The following is a 14168-nucleotide window of genomic DNA, read 5'->3' as shown; positions in this document are numbered from 1 at the left end:
GACTTCATTTGCAATAAGTCAGATACAATTTATGACAGTCATTATGATCTGATGAAAGTCGTATATCCAGAAGATAAATTGAGAAATTAAATTATAAGATATTTCAACAAAGCTCTGTTTTTTTAGTGTTCAACTCTGGTTGTTGCTACTTTCAAGTGAAAATGCCCCCAAACAGATTTGTTAGATTATTTTTCAGCTGGATCATTTGTAATATGCAACCTTACAGGTGGATAAAGTTCTGAAATAATTAAATATGATTAATATGTGAGCTTCTTTTGACCTAAAAACGTCATTTTAACAGTGTTCTGTCTAAAAGCTATTTAGCTGAAAAGGATTTAGAAACAAGCAAATAATTAATCCATGTTTGCATAATTATGGTTTTAATTTCTTGCTAAATACGAACAGCAAGTTTCCATAAAGAATCCATGCTTAGTATTTTGAAACGTTTCTCTGTTTACCACTATGTACTTTCTCGTAAATGCCTTAAGCGACTGGTGCTGTTTCCCAGTCTTTGTCCGTCTTACTTTCTAATTCTTTTTAAGAGTGTGCTTACATTAACACAAAACCACCCACTTTCACTATCCTTTCATGACCTTGGCTGAGCTTCTTTTCCCTATGCTGTCATAGGTCATGGTGTTTGAAGAGCAGGAAGCAGATGGTAGACTCCAGTTCACCAGCACCCCTGACTATGGCATGACTGTTGATGTCCAGTGAGGATAAGAGGAGAGCGTATGCTAAGGAAGCATGAGCAGAGCAGAGCAGACATGACTTCTGTTGGTTATGTTTACATGGATCTGGACTGCCTGCCCTGGTCAGCAGCACCGAGGTGTCAAGAAAACTTTTAATTGATTTTCCTAGTTTGTCTTACCGATCATATTCATGGCATGTTATATTTAGTGGATAGGTATCATTCGGTCTTTGTTGAAAAGATAAATCAATAAAGTCTGGTTTGCTCTCTGTTTGTAACCAAGGCCAGGGAAGCTTTTGAGCTATTTATTTTTTCTCCATCCCTTCTTGCCTCCTTCTATGATGATGCTCTGAAAGCCTCTGCAGAAAAATCAAGGTTACAATATTGCTTTGGGGATGTTTTTTTTTTTTTTTTTTTAAACCTTACACCATGATGTTTGTTTCTTGAAATATTTTTGCTGCAGTTGTTTTTGGCTAAAATACCCTTTAGATATCTGTCTGATTCTGACTACCTTACAATGCTTTTAAAAGGTATTCACATCTCTGAAGCAAGAACTTTTATTGTATTTTATTGGGATTTTATTTGATAACAGTAGCGCACAGTTGTAAAGTGGAAGAAAATTAATAATACATGATTTTTTTTTTTTTGGCCCAATGAATTTATGAAAAGTATGGCATGTTTTTGTATTCAATAGCTCTGCGTAAATACTTTGTAGAACCTTTTAACAGCGGCAGCGTTTTCAGGTGATGGATTGGACTGTGCTCTGTGTGATGTCCAAATCTAGAATCAAAGGGATCCTAACACTTAGACTCAACAGTTTTACTGGAAAACCTCATATTCTTTTCCTTTCACTTCACAAAATACAACTTTGTGTCAGTCCAACACATAAAATCCCAGTAAAATATGTCAAAGTTTGTGGTTGCAGTGTCAGAAAAAATGCAAACAAATTCTGAGGTAATGAATATATTTGGAATCCACTGTATTTCCTGTAGCACCTTTTATATTATTATTAATTAAACAAATGCAAAAAGTACTTCAGTTAATAAGTAATGAAGTGATAAATACTAGATGACAATTTATATTCGCTATCTCTGTTGTAAAAAAAAAAAAAAAAACTACAGTTCATACAGTTCAACATGCTTTTTTTGGTCAATAACCTATTTTAATATCTGCAGCCCTAAAGGATTGACTCCTTGGGACTGAACTACATACAGTTTGGTTAAAAAAACACCACCTCTTCTGAAAACAACACTCTGGGCTACATGAGGTTTTTTTTCAGTTATTTATTTTTCTTGATTCAACTAACATTTTTCTGAGAGAGCTGCTGTGGCAAATAAACAACCTTAAGAGTCACATGCATAAAAAGTGAATGAGAACAGGTGACGTGGAGATAATAAAAAAGACTATGTGTAAAGTGTATTGTGCCTTAGAGGATGTTGGTGTTTGCTGTGGGACGGCTGGTTAAGTAAACTATTGCTTTATGCAGTGATTGTTAAAAAATTAAAAAATAAAAATCAGATGTGAAGAGATTTTGTAACATGTTCAAGGCAAAGCCCTTTCAATTGTTCTGCTGCTCTATGACACAACACACAAAATTACATCACATAACCGTATTCAACCAGTCCGACCACATGCTGATCTGTACACTGCAGTATCATTAGTCAGTCTGCACCTCGACAAAAGCAATATCCAGAAAGCAAGAACAGTAATTTACTTTCCCCCTGAATCTTGGTCAGGGGGGAACAAGCAACACCTGTTGTCTCTATACACCCCGGCATTTTTCCACTTCAGACCACAAGTATTGTTTTGTTTTGGTGCCAAACACTTCAGGTAGATTCTTTCATAAGAAACGCGTTCAGGTGGAACATGATTATCAGCGTCGTGTCACCATCCTGTTAACGATCTACATAATCCACGTATGCTGTGTGAGAGCGTGCTTTTCTAGAGATTAAAAAAAAAAAATCAGCAGCTGCTGTAATTAAATTGCACATCCAAAGTTGAAATAAATATATAAATAAATATATTAAATTTTGACACGGAATAAATAACTGGAGGGTAGCTGGTGATGTTCATGGCTAATCCCTGCGCAGGGGTAATATCATGCGGTCAATGAAAGCAGCCCAGCGAGATTAGAGAGATGCAGCCATTTTTCTGCACGTGTGTCGAATCAATGCCAAGTAAAATGTGTAATAACTTGGATTCTCTTGCTGAGCTTTAGAATAACTTCTGGTTACATTTTTCTTCTTTTTGCATTGTGCAGCAGTTAACATTACATTCTGTCTCATAGGTTAGGGAGCTGCACAGAAGGACTCAGGCAAAGCACTGAGGCTTAGTGTTTAAATTATCTCCAGTTTCTACAGTGGGACAGCAATAGATAAGGACCACCACCGGGTATTGCAGATAGATAATCTGTCAAGCAGAGGAGAGATTCCATTATACTGTGAGGTGTGGAATAACTTTGTAAAAATGATCAGCTGTACTGCATGATTACTACTGATGTCTATCGTTAGGGCTGCAGATACTCTCCTCGGTGGTCCAGTTAATGTTTGACATGAGGCTACGTAATAATGCATCAGAAACTACCAGCTGTACTAAAGATACTGGGTCCACATTAGTACAACCAGGCGAAAAAAAAAAAAAAAAAAAGATTATTTTTCTTGTGCTTTTCATTTGCCTACATTGACTTCAGAGCTGAATGTTTATTTTTATTTTTATTTTTTTTTATACATATATCACATTTTCAGGGCCATGCATTAACGTTTATGCTTTTTAACTTGATTTTTTATCTTTTTTATTTTTATTTTTAATATTCATAGACAATGGCATTTAGCCAAACTCTGACGCAGATTTGATGTGCCCAGACAAAATAAAATTAACAGAGTTAGGATTTAGATATATGGAGAGCCAAAAGTACCACAAAGTAATACATAAAGACATCTAACAGAATTTACCTAAATGGGTCATGATTACATTTGTTCATGTACTGCAGTGTATTGGAAAGTAGTCTGAATTGTAGTTCTGATTACCAATAAGACTTCAGTGGTGAATGCATTCTAATTTAGCAAAAGACCATATTTGATTATTAGCAATATTTATTTGTTTTGTAATGTTTACTTGCTTGTCTGTTGTTCATAAAGACACTTTGAATACCGGTCATTCACTCTCAGTCACATCTTCAAATGTTACCAGAATCCAGAATTTGGGCAGTAAAAATGAGAAGAGCTGCAGTATTTCAGAACCACTGACACATTTTTAAATAGCTGCATCAGATCAGCACCATTAGTGAATAGATTCTTTATAACATGACCTTACATAGAATAGGTTTCCTTTTAAAAAAAAACCTAAGGAGTACAAATTTTTTATTTTAATTAACCAAAATTTCTATTCCAGCCACAGAAGCATACCAAGGCAAATCCTAACAACCCCAAAATTATGAGTGGCTCCTTTTTAGACACTGCATAAAAAACCTTCTGGAGGTCTAAACATCCAGCCTATTCCTGGTGGTGCTGCTGTAGCATTAATCTAGGTAAGATAGTAGAAACGCAATCAGTGAATTAAATGATAAAGTTTCTGCTATGAAAGACTGTTTAATTTGTTAAAGGTGACGTTCCCACATGTTTTTAATCTCTATTTGCCCTGCGAGAGATATTTTGTTTATCAGAATAATGGTCTGAAAGTTGTGCACATAAATCAGGAAAATCATCATTTGTTACAGCAATGAGATAAGATATCTAACCAGAGAGTCCATGCGTGTGAAAGAATTTTCTTCAGACCAAATCAGTCATATCTTCAGAATATCTGCGTCAGCTCCGCCTGCGGACTGACGGGCATGCAGAAAGAAGAGGAAAACTAAATTCATTTTGCACTGCAGCACAAAATTATTAGTTAATTAATGACATGTTTTCTCAATTATATCTTTGGTAAGGTATATTTTTTCTCTAATAAATTAATTTCAATGTGACACTTTTGGGCCTCTAAGAGTTGACATTTATGAATCTGAGCTTGAATGAAAGATTCTTCATTTTGAAGGTGCCACAGACTAAATGTTCTATTAATGAAGTCTCACACGTTCCACCAGTATTTTATAAGACAAGTGCAGACAGTAACTGAGTGTTATCTTTCAGTTTCAATAATTTAATAGCTTTTCATTCACATAAATACAATGGTTCAGTGCATTTGTCAAAATTTTCCCCCAGGCCTCCGATTGGTCTCATATTTGTTTACTACATATAAACCCTTCCTCAAGAGAAAACCCCATGTTCATTTTAGATGCTAAGAAGAGTGTTAAGTTTTTGACAACTATGTTTCTCATGTTGAACACCAAGGTAGAGTTTGTCTTTTAAATGTATACGCCTATGTGGCTCACTGTATATGTATGAGTTTTAATGATGGTGTAAAGTTGACAATGATAACCCAACAGGACATGAAGAGAAGAGTCAACACAGGTGAACTAGCAGATCAAGTGTTCATAAAACTCCTAAACCAGTTAAATTAAATTACAGCAAACATTTGTAGTTATTAAAACAACATTTCTTCCTTGCTGAAAGAGAACTCAACATTTTTTTTTTTCTAAATCCAGCACTGATGATGTGTACCACATCCTGAATCTCCTTTTGTGTGCAATGTGCAGATTCTGGTCCATTTCTTTCAGATCCCTTGCGTTATTTGCAGAGGAAGAATAGTTTTCAGACCTGCTTGCTTGTTCCAGTCTGCTGGCTGTAAGCTTTTCATATTGTGCTGTCCCACCCAACCCTGGAGAAGGTGGCGGTAAACCTCATAAGAGATCCGTCCTCTTTGCTCTTCAGTGGTAGATCCGAAGAACGACTGCTGCCTCTGCCTGCTGTGCTTTGATATGATATAGTTGACATGTTTTTGGTCCATATTTGAAAAATATTTTTAACCCATGTCGTATTCCTCCATTTTGTTTCCTCAGAATTAAGACTTGATCACAGTTGAACAGTTCTATAAAAACTTGACTGTTTCCCCCAACTGCAGATGCAAGGCCCACCATCTGCAAGACAAAACAATTAGTTAGCTGAGAAGTAGCATTCATGTTTAATTTAACTCCATTACCCTCTTTATTTCACAGAGCAGCTGCTGTAATAAAAGAACATTTATTACAGTTACTGCACAGTTTATTAGAAAACATCAAAACACCTGTTCCGTTCATACTGTAGCTGCACTGCTGTGAAGAAGTGTTTGCCCCTTATAATGTTTGAAAAATCTGTAACTAATTACAAAAGGCTGACTTGAATTTTACCAGCTACACCCATGCCTTATTTTTTTTTTTGTGCCAGACTATAAGAATCAAGAAATCACTTAAATAGAACTTGTTTGACAACAGGAAGAAGCTAAAATACCTCAAAACGGAGCACATCTTATCTATATAAATTCAGGGGCAGATTAAAAACAAAATTAGAAATTGTCAGAAAATGATCACACAGCCATTTGTGAGACTTGTATGGAGGGAAAAGGGTCTATCTGTGCACATTTCTGCTCTAAAATAGCATTAAGTGGTCATCCAAGTAAAAAAAACAAAACAAAACCTAGAATAATATCTAAAACACCACAAGCCTTCAGTTAATGCCAAGCTTCCCAACTCAACAATGGGACAGATTCTGGATAAAAATAGTATCAATGGGAGAATTCAAAGGTGAAAACTACTGCTGACAAAAAAGGGACACAAGGATCTGCTCATCTAGATCATCCCCAAAACTACTGGGAAAATATTCTGTGTACTGATGGGACAAAAAGCAAGTCCACCTCTGACTGCTTGATAAAAATGAGCAAAATTATGGTTTAGATTTTGTCAAAGTCAAAGTCCGAACTTAAATATGATTAAGATGCTACATTTGCTCAGGTTATCTGTATCTGATAGAATTTGTTGAAAGATTGGCAAAATTAAAATGTGACAAAAAAAAAAACAAAAAAGAAGATGAACTGTATAAAGGGACAAATGCTCTTTCTGCACATTAGTTAGACAAAGTAAAAAATAAAATAAAATCCTCCCTTTGACGCATCACATAGTCTGAATATTTACCAGAGTTTGAGGGAAGTACAATCAAATCTCCATGTTCGGATCTGTGAATCCTTTCTTCCCCTCATTCACAAGGACGGGTTTCTCTGTCCTTGTGTGCCAAACGAGTATCTGGTACAAAAAAAAAATAACATGGAAACACAAACAGCAAAAACATTAGTGACATGCTGTTCCCATAATGCACTGATTCAACCTCATGTTCTTCAACTACAGACGATTGTGGACGCTGCTCCAGCAGTACATTCACCACCACGGGGCCTATCTATCTGTAAAGAGCTACTTGAGCGTGAACCCTGCAGAGTGAAAAGAGGCAGCGTTGAAACAGGGTTTTCTTACAAATTTAGCACAGCCTTTTTTAGCACAGCCTTTTTTCAGCTTGTGCTTTTCTGACCACAGAATAATTGCTTCCTTCAAATGACTGACAGCTCTAAATTATTTGTTGTATAAACTTTTCCCTTTGTGGCATTACTACAGTTTTCTCCCCAGTTCGTCTGGATACGTTTTTGTTCCATTACATCCTCCAAAGCCTTCATGCTGGCTTGCTTTTGCCCCAGAGACAGAACAAACACGCAGGAAAACGTTTGCAAAGGGGGAGGGAAACAAACTCAAAGTGTCAAGCTCATTTCCCTCTTCTCTCCTTTGTGTTGGTGCCCTTCCTTCTTTCATCTCGCCTTGGCAGCAGTCATGAAATATGCATGAGCCATGCCAGGAGCCCACTCCCTCTCTGCTCAGGTGTAGTGAGGAGGCGGGTAACCGTGACGCTCGCATCTGAAGTGGACTATTATAAGGAAAAGACATGCACATACACGACTTAACCCCCCACCCCTCCCTTTTACTCCATCTTTACCACCCTTTTTGTCCATCTCCTGCACTCATCTGTAATCAGTGTGACGTCTCTGCCTCCTTCACCGAGTCCAATTCAGTTCCGTGAGCAGTTCCCTGAATCCCCTCTTTTCATTTAGGCCTGTGAAAGGCAGGAGAGGAGCAGGATGAAAACCTGGCTGAGAGTACGTCCTTTCCCTTCCCCTCCTTTTCTTCTCCGTTCTATCTTTGTCTGTGTGTGTATGGGTGCTTGTGATGAGGACTGGCTTGCTGAAGGCCTCTGGCTGACTCCTCTTTGCCCGGAGAGAAAGCTTAGCGAGGTGACCCAGACCAACAACCGCAAAGGGGAGCGGTAAAGCTGGAGAGAAAATAGTCCATCTGCACCAAGTGCTTATGGAAATAAAATGCATTTTTTGCAAACAGAATACATGTAGAAAAGGTTTGGTTGTTGCTTGATCAGCAACCAAAAAAACATTTTCTATAACAAGCAACAGCTATGCTGTATTGTGCTGATGGCATCAAGAATCAAAGGGGCAGGGGTTCAAGCCCCTTCCGCCCCCCTCTGCACGTGCCTGGTGCATGTTAATACATAACGACCCATATTTTGTGCTTGGACTGCTAAAATACACACATATAAGAGTTTTTATAGAGTCTCAAGTTTTAGCAGATTTGAGCATTTCTTAATAATCACCGTGAATACTGGGGATTTACCGAGGTTAAATTAAGTTGTTTTTAATTACTGTAAGCCTCATGTCAACGTTTGACATGAGGCTCACGTCAAATATGTGACATGTGCACATATTTGCACAAACCTTCGGCAAGGCTTGTGCTTCTTGTTTAAAGTTAAAAGAAGCCACTCAGTGACTTGACTTGAATACGGAATGTAAGTATGTACATTTGAAAACCTTTTTTTTTCATGTTTATTATATGAGTCATCAAAAAAGGCACCGATAGAAACTGTCGAAAAACAGATGGTTTGAAAAATAAAGTTTTGATGTTTTAATGATCGCAACTTGCTAAAGCTCAGATGCAGCAACTGAAGCTGAGAGGGTGTGTAAATTATTTTGCCACTCTTACTTGATATTTTTTTTATTTTTTATTTTTTCAGCAGATTTAAATTAAATCTACATTCACCAAGCATTTAAAATGAAGTATTTTATATGATTAATACTTCATGTTAATTAAAGCAGTGAACATAAAAATAAATAAATGAAAAAGTTCCCAACTCAAAAGCAATTTAGACCGTGGACCTTATTTTGCAGATTTTGACTTGTCAAATACAGTTAAACTGTTTCAGTTGAGTTGCTGAACTTTCATGATCATAGAAAAAAAAACTGAGGTTACCTTAGTGCAGTTGGCAGCTTTTGGCTCCAGGTCATTGAGTGTTACAAGTTCTCGGAGCAAGCTACTCTCCTGGTAGCCTCCCTTCACCCCGCGGAGCTTAAAGTACGCCTGTGGCTTGGAGAGGATGAGCTTCAGGTTGATGGCGAAGCCAGCCATGTCGATGGCAAATGGCCGGTGGGGGTCGAACACCGCCTTCCAGCCGTAGACCTTTCCAGCTGCATTTACCTTGGGGGACTCGTAGCGCAGGCCGCCCACGAAGGCCACAGGCCACACCGAGACTTTCCGAGTCGACCTCATCTAGCCAGAGGAGAGGAAGAGGGAGGGAGAGAGAGAGAGAGAGAGAGCATATTAGTGATCTGAAGGAGCATACATGACAGGAAGACAGCAGTTTAGCTTCAGTCAGCAGTGCTGCAGCAGAGCATGGATGGAGATGATTCATTCTGAAAGATGGTGAATATTGACCGTGCTGCTGTACCAGTGCAGCTGACACACTGTTCAAGGGCTGCCGTACAATAAGATAATGAGGCGCAGCCATCTCAAAAGGGAGTAAACACGGGCAGAGCCAGGAGGCTTTAAAGGAGCAGAGCTATTAGAGAAAATGGCTCAGCTTCATGGTTGGCTCAAAAGATTCTTTAAGGTGGAACTGCACCATCCTCCTTTTTACTTCCCCTTTTTTTGGTCCTTTAATCTTCTACGATCAAGCACTTTTGCCGCCCTCTCCTTTGTCTGTTGCTCCTCGGGTCCTTGCCACTCTGACAAAAAGCTGCAGCTGTAATAAAAGGTGCATTTTTATAATGAGGGTCGAAGAGGAATTAGAAACTGCAGAGGCATTCAGTCAAACTCAATGCAGCAGAAATAATGATGCCTCCTAAATACCTCTGCAGTCACTGGTAAGATGCCGTGCTTGCATGCACTGATGGAACAAGCAGGCACATCGGACGCATTCGTATCTTTTCCGTTTCTGCTGAGCGTTCAGGTCAGCTGATTTAGGAGGACTACAGTTCGAACATTACGAAGCGGCAGAAAACTTTGGGAGATTTGTGGATGTGAGCTCCTGGGAAAAACAAGTAGCTGAGTCTGTTCTAATGAGCTCTAGGAAGTAATGGTGACACTGAAGAGATACTGGGTTTGTATATGTGTCTATGTGCATGGTTGGGCTAAAAATATCCTCTGCCATTGGTCACATTTCTCTATCCAACATCATCTCTCATCACACTCTTATTCTGTCTTTTCGGTCTCCAGCTTGCTTCGCGAGCTACAAACCGTATCTCCTCGCACCGTTTCAAGGATGAACGTTCTTTGGCAGGGAGTAAATCCGTCTATCGTCTGGCTGCGACGTCACTTGCCAGCTTCCTCTTGCAGATATGTTTATGCCTTCTCTCACAACAAGAGAAAACAACAAATCAGGCCCCTTGCAGGTGGTGTCAAGAGGTTTGTCACTCTCCCATCCACACTGGAAATGTGAAAATGAGTGTTCCGCTCGCTTCTTCTGGAGGGAATATCAGCCGGAGTGAAACTGACACAAATCCCCTCTTCTGCTGGCAGCAGAGCAAATGAAAATGCAACCAAGTTTCCCCTGCCTCAGTCAGGCGAATATGATGGGTTTGTACACAATTTCTTGTGTGGTGTTGCTCCAGTTTTGCGAATGCATGCCAGTCTCGGCATTTAAGTTCAGTTTCCTGCTCCAGTTTGCTAGGGGCCTTCAGAGACACAGTACTGTGTTTGAGATGTTAGACTGAAGAAAGAAACAAAGTCCTTTAGTTCAAAAGACACATAAAAGCCAATTATTCTTCTAGATTCTTCAGTCCTTAAGGATATTTTGGGAGACAATGGAAACTGCCCTATACACAGCTCTAATTTGTGGAGTCTATGCGTTATTATCGAAACAAAGGAGTCTCATAAAAGTTTCTCTAACTTTCTTTGTTTAAAAACCTAATTTATTCAGTTTACTTCCAACTGATACGCTGTTTTGTTAGATTCAGTAAAGAACTTTGTCCATTTAAAAAATCAATTATTTAAATATTCCCCACTCGTCAGTGTGGGGAATACTGGCTAAATTCAGCAAGCCCAGACCCGTTACATTCTTGTTGCTGAGAGGAGACAAATAAAAACTCTAGCCAAAAAACAACATTAATTGACCCTCCAAAATTTTTAATTATAAGCCTTTATAAGCCTTTCTTTGATTCAAAACCCTTTTATACTTTGGATCAATTTTCTGTTAAAAAACAACACAACTGTTTTTTAACTTGTTTTGTTTAATATATTTTTGAGTATTAAAAAATATAATTAAAAAATGTACTTTTTTTATTTTTAAAAAGTATAAGATTTTTGTGGCCTTTGCACTAAATGACTTTGACCATCTCAGCAAAACGTTTGGTCACTTTTACTCCTGGATATTGACACAGAGACTGCAGACTTTGTGATGCTCGCTTTGCTCCCCAATTAATGGCTAAGATAAGGTTGCTCGGAATGTAAGCTCCATAATCATTTTGTCTTTAATTTAAATTTTAAAAAACTGCTTTGCTTTGAAGTGACTCTTTGTCATTGCTGTGCTTATTTCTTCTTTTGCATTGCTATTCAGACAGTTATTTTCGTAAAGCCTTAGCTTTTCTAAAAATGGAGATAGGAAGTTGTCTCAAAATTGAAAGGACTCCAACTGTCAATCATTCCACGAGGCTCGTCAGCCACTGACCAATCGGCGGTCGCAATTTGTATCGTAGACTCACCTTATCTGGAGGAAGTAAACCTCCCACCGGGGTTCGTCAGTGGTAGCTAACGCTAACAAGTTGCGGTCATAAAGATTTTGGGGAAAATAATAGGAAATCGTGGTTCAGCGATGTCAGTGACCTAATAGCAAACCTGACAGCTGTTACCCAGAGTTTTTAGAGGGCGGAATTTAACTTGTTATATTTCCAAAACCCAAACGGAGTCTGGAGTAATGCAAGAGATGAATCAAGGTCTGCAGCCGACCTCATGTCCACTTGAATGAAACTGTGATCAACACCTACCACATGTTGTCTGCGAGAAAGTAAGTGATAGTAAATATCCCTTTCTATTGTCATAATGTAATTTACTGATAGTCAAATTAAAGATCAATAAGTGAAGGTAGTTATGCTTGATTGTACATGTGTATATTCCAATGGTAGCCCTAAGGCAGCTTGAAAAGGTGCAACAGTAGCTAGTATTTACATTTAAGAAGCTTTTTATGCTATTGTTTATTTTTAAGTATTTTCTTGAAGGCAGAGTTTCACAAGCTTGTATCATTTAAATCATTACTCACCCGCTTTGTACGTGCAAAATATTCTGAGAGCTTCCACAGTCACATCCAATGAGACTTTGTGGCCCACATTCTTCCTCTGATTGCGAAAAACGTTTCTCCGTTGTTTCACACAAATAACCTTATAAACCTGATGTACAGCTCGTTGGTGATTTTTTTATTATTTTATTTTTTTTGCCCGTTGTCTTTGCCTCAGTATTGGCTCATAAGGCAAAATGACTCAAAGAATGTCTTGGGTAAGGTATTGAGTTTCCCTACTTCCGCCATCATAACGTCGTTTGTCGGAGATTCGCTCTACTTCCGCATGGGGACGGAGTCGGTATCAATTCAATTTTTATGCATCCTTTGTTCCATGAATGTTTGATATTTTTAAAGATTGCTTACTACGTGAAATGGTGACAAGGGCCAAGAACACTACAGTACACTAAATAGTGAATTAAAAATAAAGTTTTGGAGGAGAACTTTGCATGCATCATTGTAACTGAGAAGAAATATTCTTTTATTAAGTATTCACAAGATTTCATTAAGGACTGATCTAAAAAAATATATTTGCATTCAAGAATATATTTCTTATTGTCTGTGTTGCTACAATTGATGGATTTAAATATGTTGGTGTGCATTCGTGAAAGCAGCATAAAACGTTCTCCCTTGCTTTAGAATATTAGCAGTATTACTTGTTTAGTTATTCTCACAGTCTTTACAAATAAAACTGGTCTTGTCTTTCAGAATTTAACATATTTGTTAAATTTAAGTTTAAAAAAAATTAAATTAAATTCAAATTCTAGTTTACATAAATGTATACAAACATGAGTAAACCTCCTCCCATTTAAACATTCGTCAATTAATTTAAATGTTGGTAAATGAGAAACTTATAATTCATAAATGCTTTTTTTTCTTTCTTGCACAATTTGAAATTTAGAAGATGAGCAATATCTGGTTTGCACACAATTGACACACTTTGAATTAGCATCGTAACCTGTGGTAGTTATTGTCTTATTGGCTATGTAAGTGCTGGGGCTTGTTTGTGGAAGATAATTTTCCCTTGGGGACAATAATGTTTGAAGTGTAAGACTCAAAGGATCAGCAACATGAGGAGCCTGTTGAGAGTGCTTTTCATATAAAACTCCAATTAGACTGATAGTTTTTTTGTGTGTGTAGTATTTGTCTACCTTAAGAACCCTAATGGAACACTGACTAGTAGCATTTTAGTTAACAGAGAGGCAGTTTACTAAGACTATGAAATTGTGATTTGCTTTCTCTGTTTATGATGCAATCATGATTTGCAGTGTTTCATTACTTTTTTGCTCTAAGTTAACTTGCCTAGGTGTGTTTAATTCTGTTTTATGCAACCTTATAATCTTTTCAAATTACCTTGCAGTATAAATACAGAGTTTTTCAAGTCTTAATAAGTCACCTGCATATGTGGGTGACCCACATCTACTCTACTAATGCCTGTCAGGATTTCAGTACACTGTACAGTAGTTTCATCTATTCAGCTGTCACCTTTTATTTTTCCCTTTTTCTATTTTCACACTCCCGTAGCTCTGTCTTTGCCCCCCAGGGTTTTAACTTTGGCCTCTGAATAAGCTCGTTGGAGGTGATGGAGGATCTCAGAGGAAGGCAGAGCACTTTGGCTGATTTCCAGAGAAAGGTAATGACAGTCACCATCAATACCGGCCACTCCATTTGCCACAGACAACGTCTGCAAAACTAACAAGACTTGAGGTTAATACAGACAGGACCTACACGGTTTCTGCTCGGGTAATTCGAGTGATGTCGATGGCTTGAGATGTTCTGATTACATGTGCTGACATCACTCGAGCAGCTTCAGATCCCTGACTGGGCTTGTTGTGAGCTAAGGAATTGTCTGACAGAAAGGAGAAAGGGTAGCTAAGCAACATGTTATAATGTTACAAATAAACTGCATAGGAAAGTGATGATGTAAAATATTTAGGACAAGAAGTGTAGTGTGAACCTTATTAAATAAATGCTTTGTGCAA

At 38.0% G+C, this 14168-nt stretch overlaps 2 protein-coding genes across 6 annotated transcripts in view; one reads left to right on the top strand and one right to left on the bottom strand.

Annotated features, from left to right (window-relative positions):
• Window positions 1-4760, top strand: part of LOC122832335 (beta-galactosidase-1-like protein 2) — a 29215-nt gene extending 24455 nt beyond the window's left edge. For both annotated transcript variants that reach the window (XM_044118971.1, XM_044118970.1), the window contains one exon: window positions 628-4760. In XM_044118971.1, the coding sequence (XP_043974906.1) occupies window positions 628-641 (14 nt within the window). In that variant the 3' untranslated portion in view covers window positions 642-4760. The remainder of the gene's footprint in view (window positions 1-627) is intronic.
• b3gat1a (beta-1,3-glucuronyltransferase 1 (glucuronosyltransferase P) a) overlaps window positions 3391-14168 on the bottom strand; it is an 84490-nt gene continuing 73712 nt past the window's right edge. For 3 of the 4 annotated variants that reach the window (XM_044118974.1, XM_044118975.1, XM_044118976.1), the window contains 3 exons: window positions 8892-9188; window positions 6729-6836; window positions 3391-5699 (listed from right to left, as the gene is read on the bottom strand). In XM_044118974.1, coding sequence (XP_043974909.1) covers window positions 6750-6836; window positions 8892-9188 — 384 coding nt within the window. In that variant the 3' untranslated portion in view covers window positions 3391-5699; window positions 6729-6749. The other variant, XM_044118977.1, reaches the window with a different exon arrangement.

This window comes from Gambusia affinis, linkage group LG06 (assembly GCF_019740435.1).
Source record: "Gambusia affinis linkage group LG06, SWU_Gaff_1.0, whole genome shotgun sequence".
In the NCBI taxonomy this organism is placed as follows: Eukaryota; Metazoa; Chordata; class Actinopteri; order Cyprinodontiformes; family Poeciliidae; genus Gambusia; species Gambusia affinis.
The sequence above is the reverse complement of the archived record's forward strand: the minus strand, read 5'-3'. Positions and strand labels throughout refer to the sequence as shown.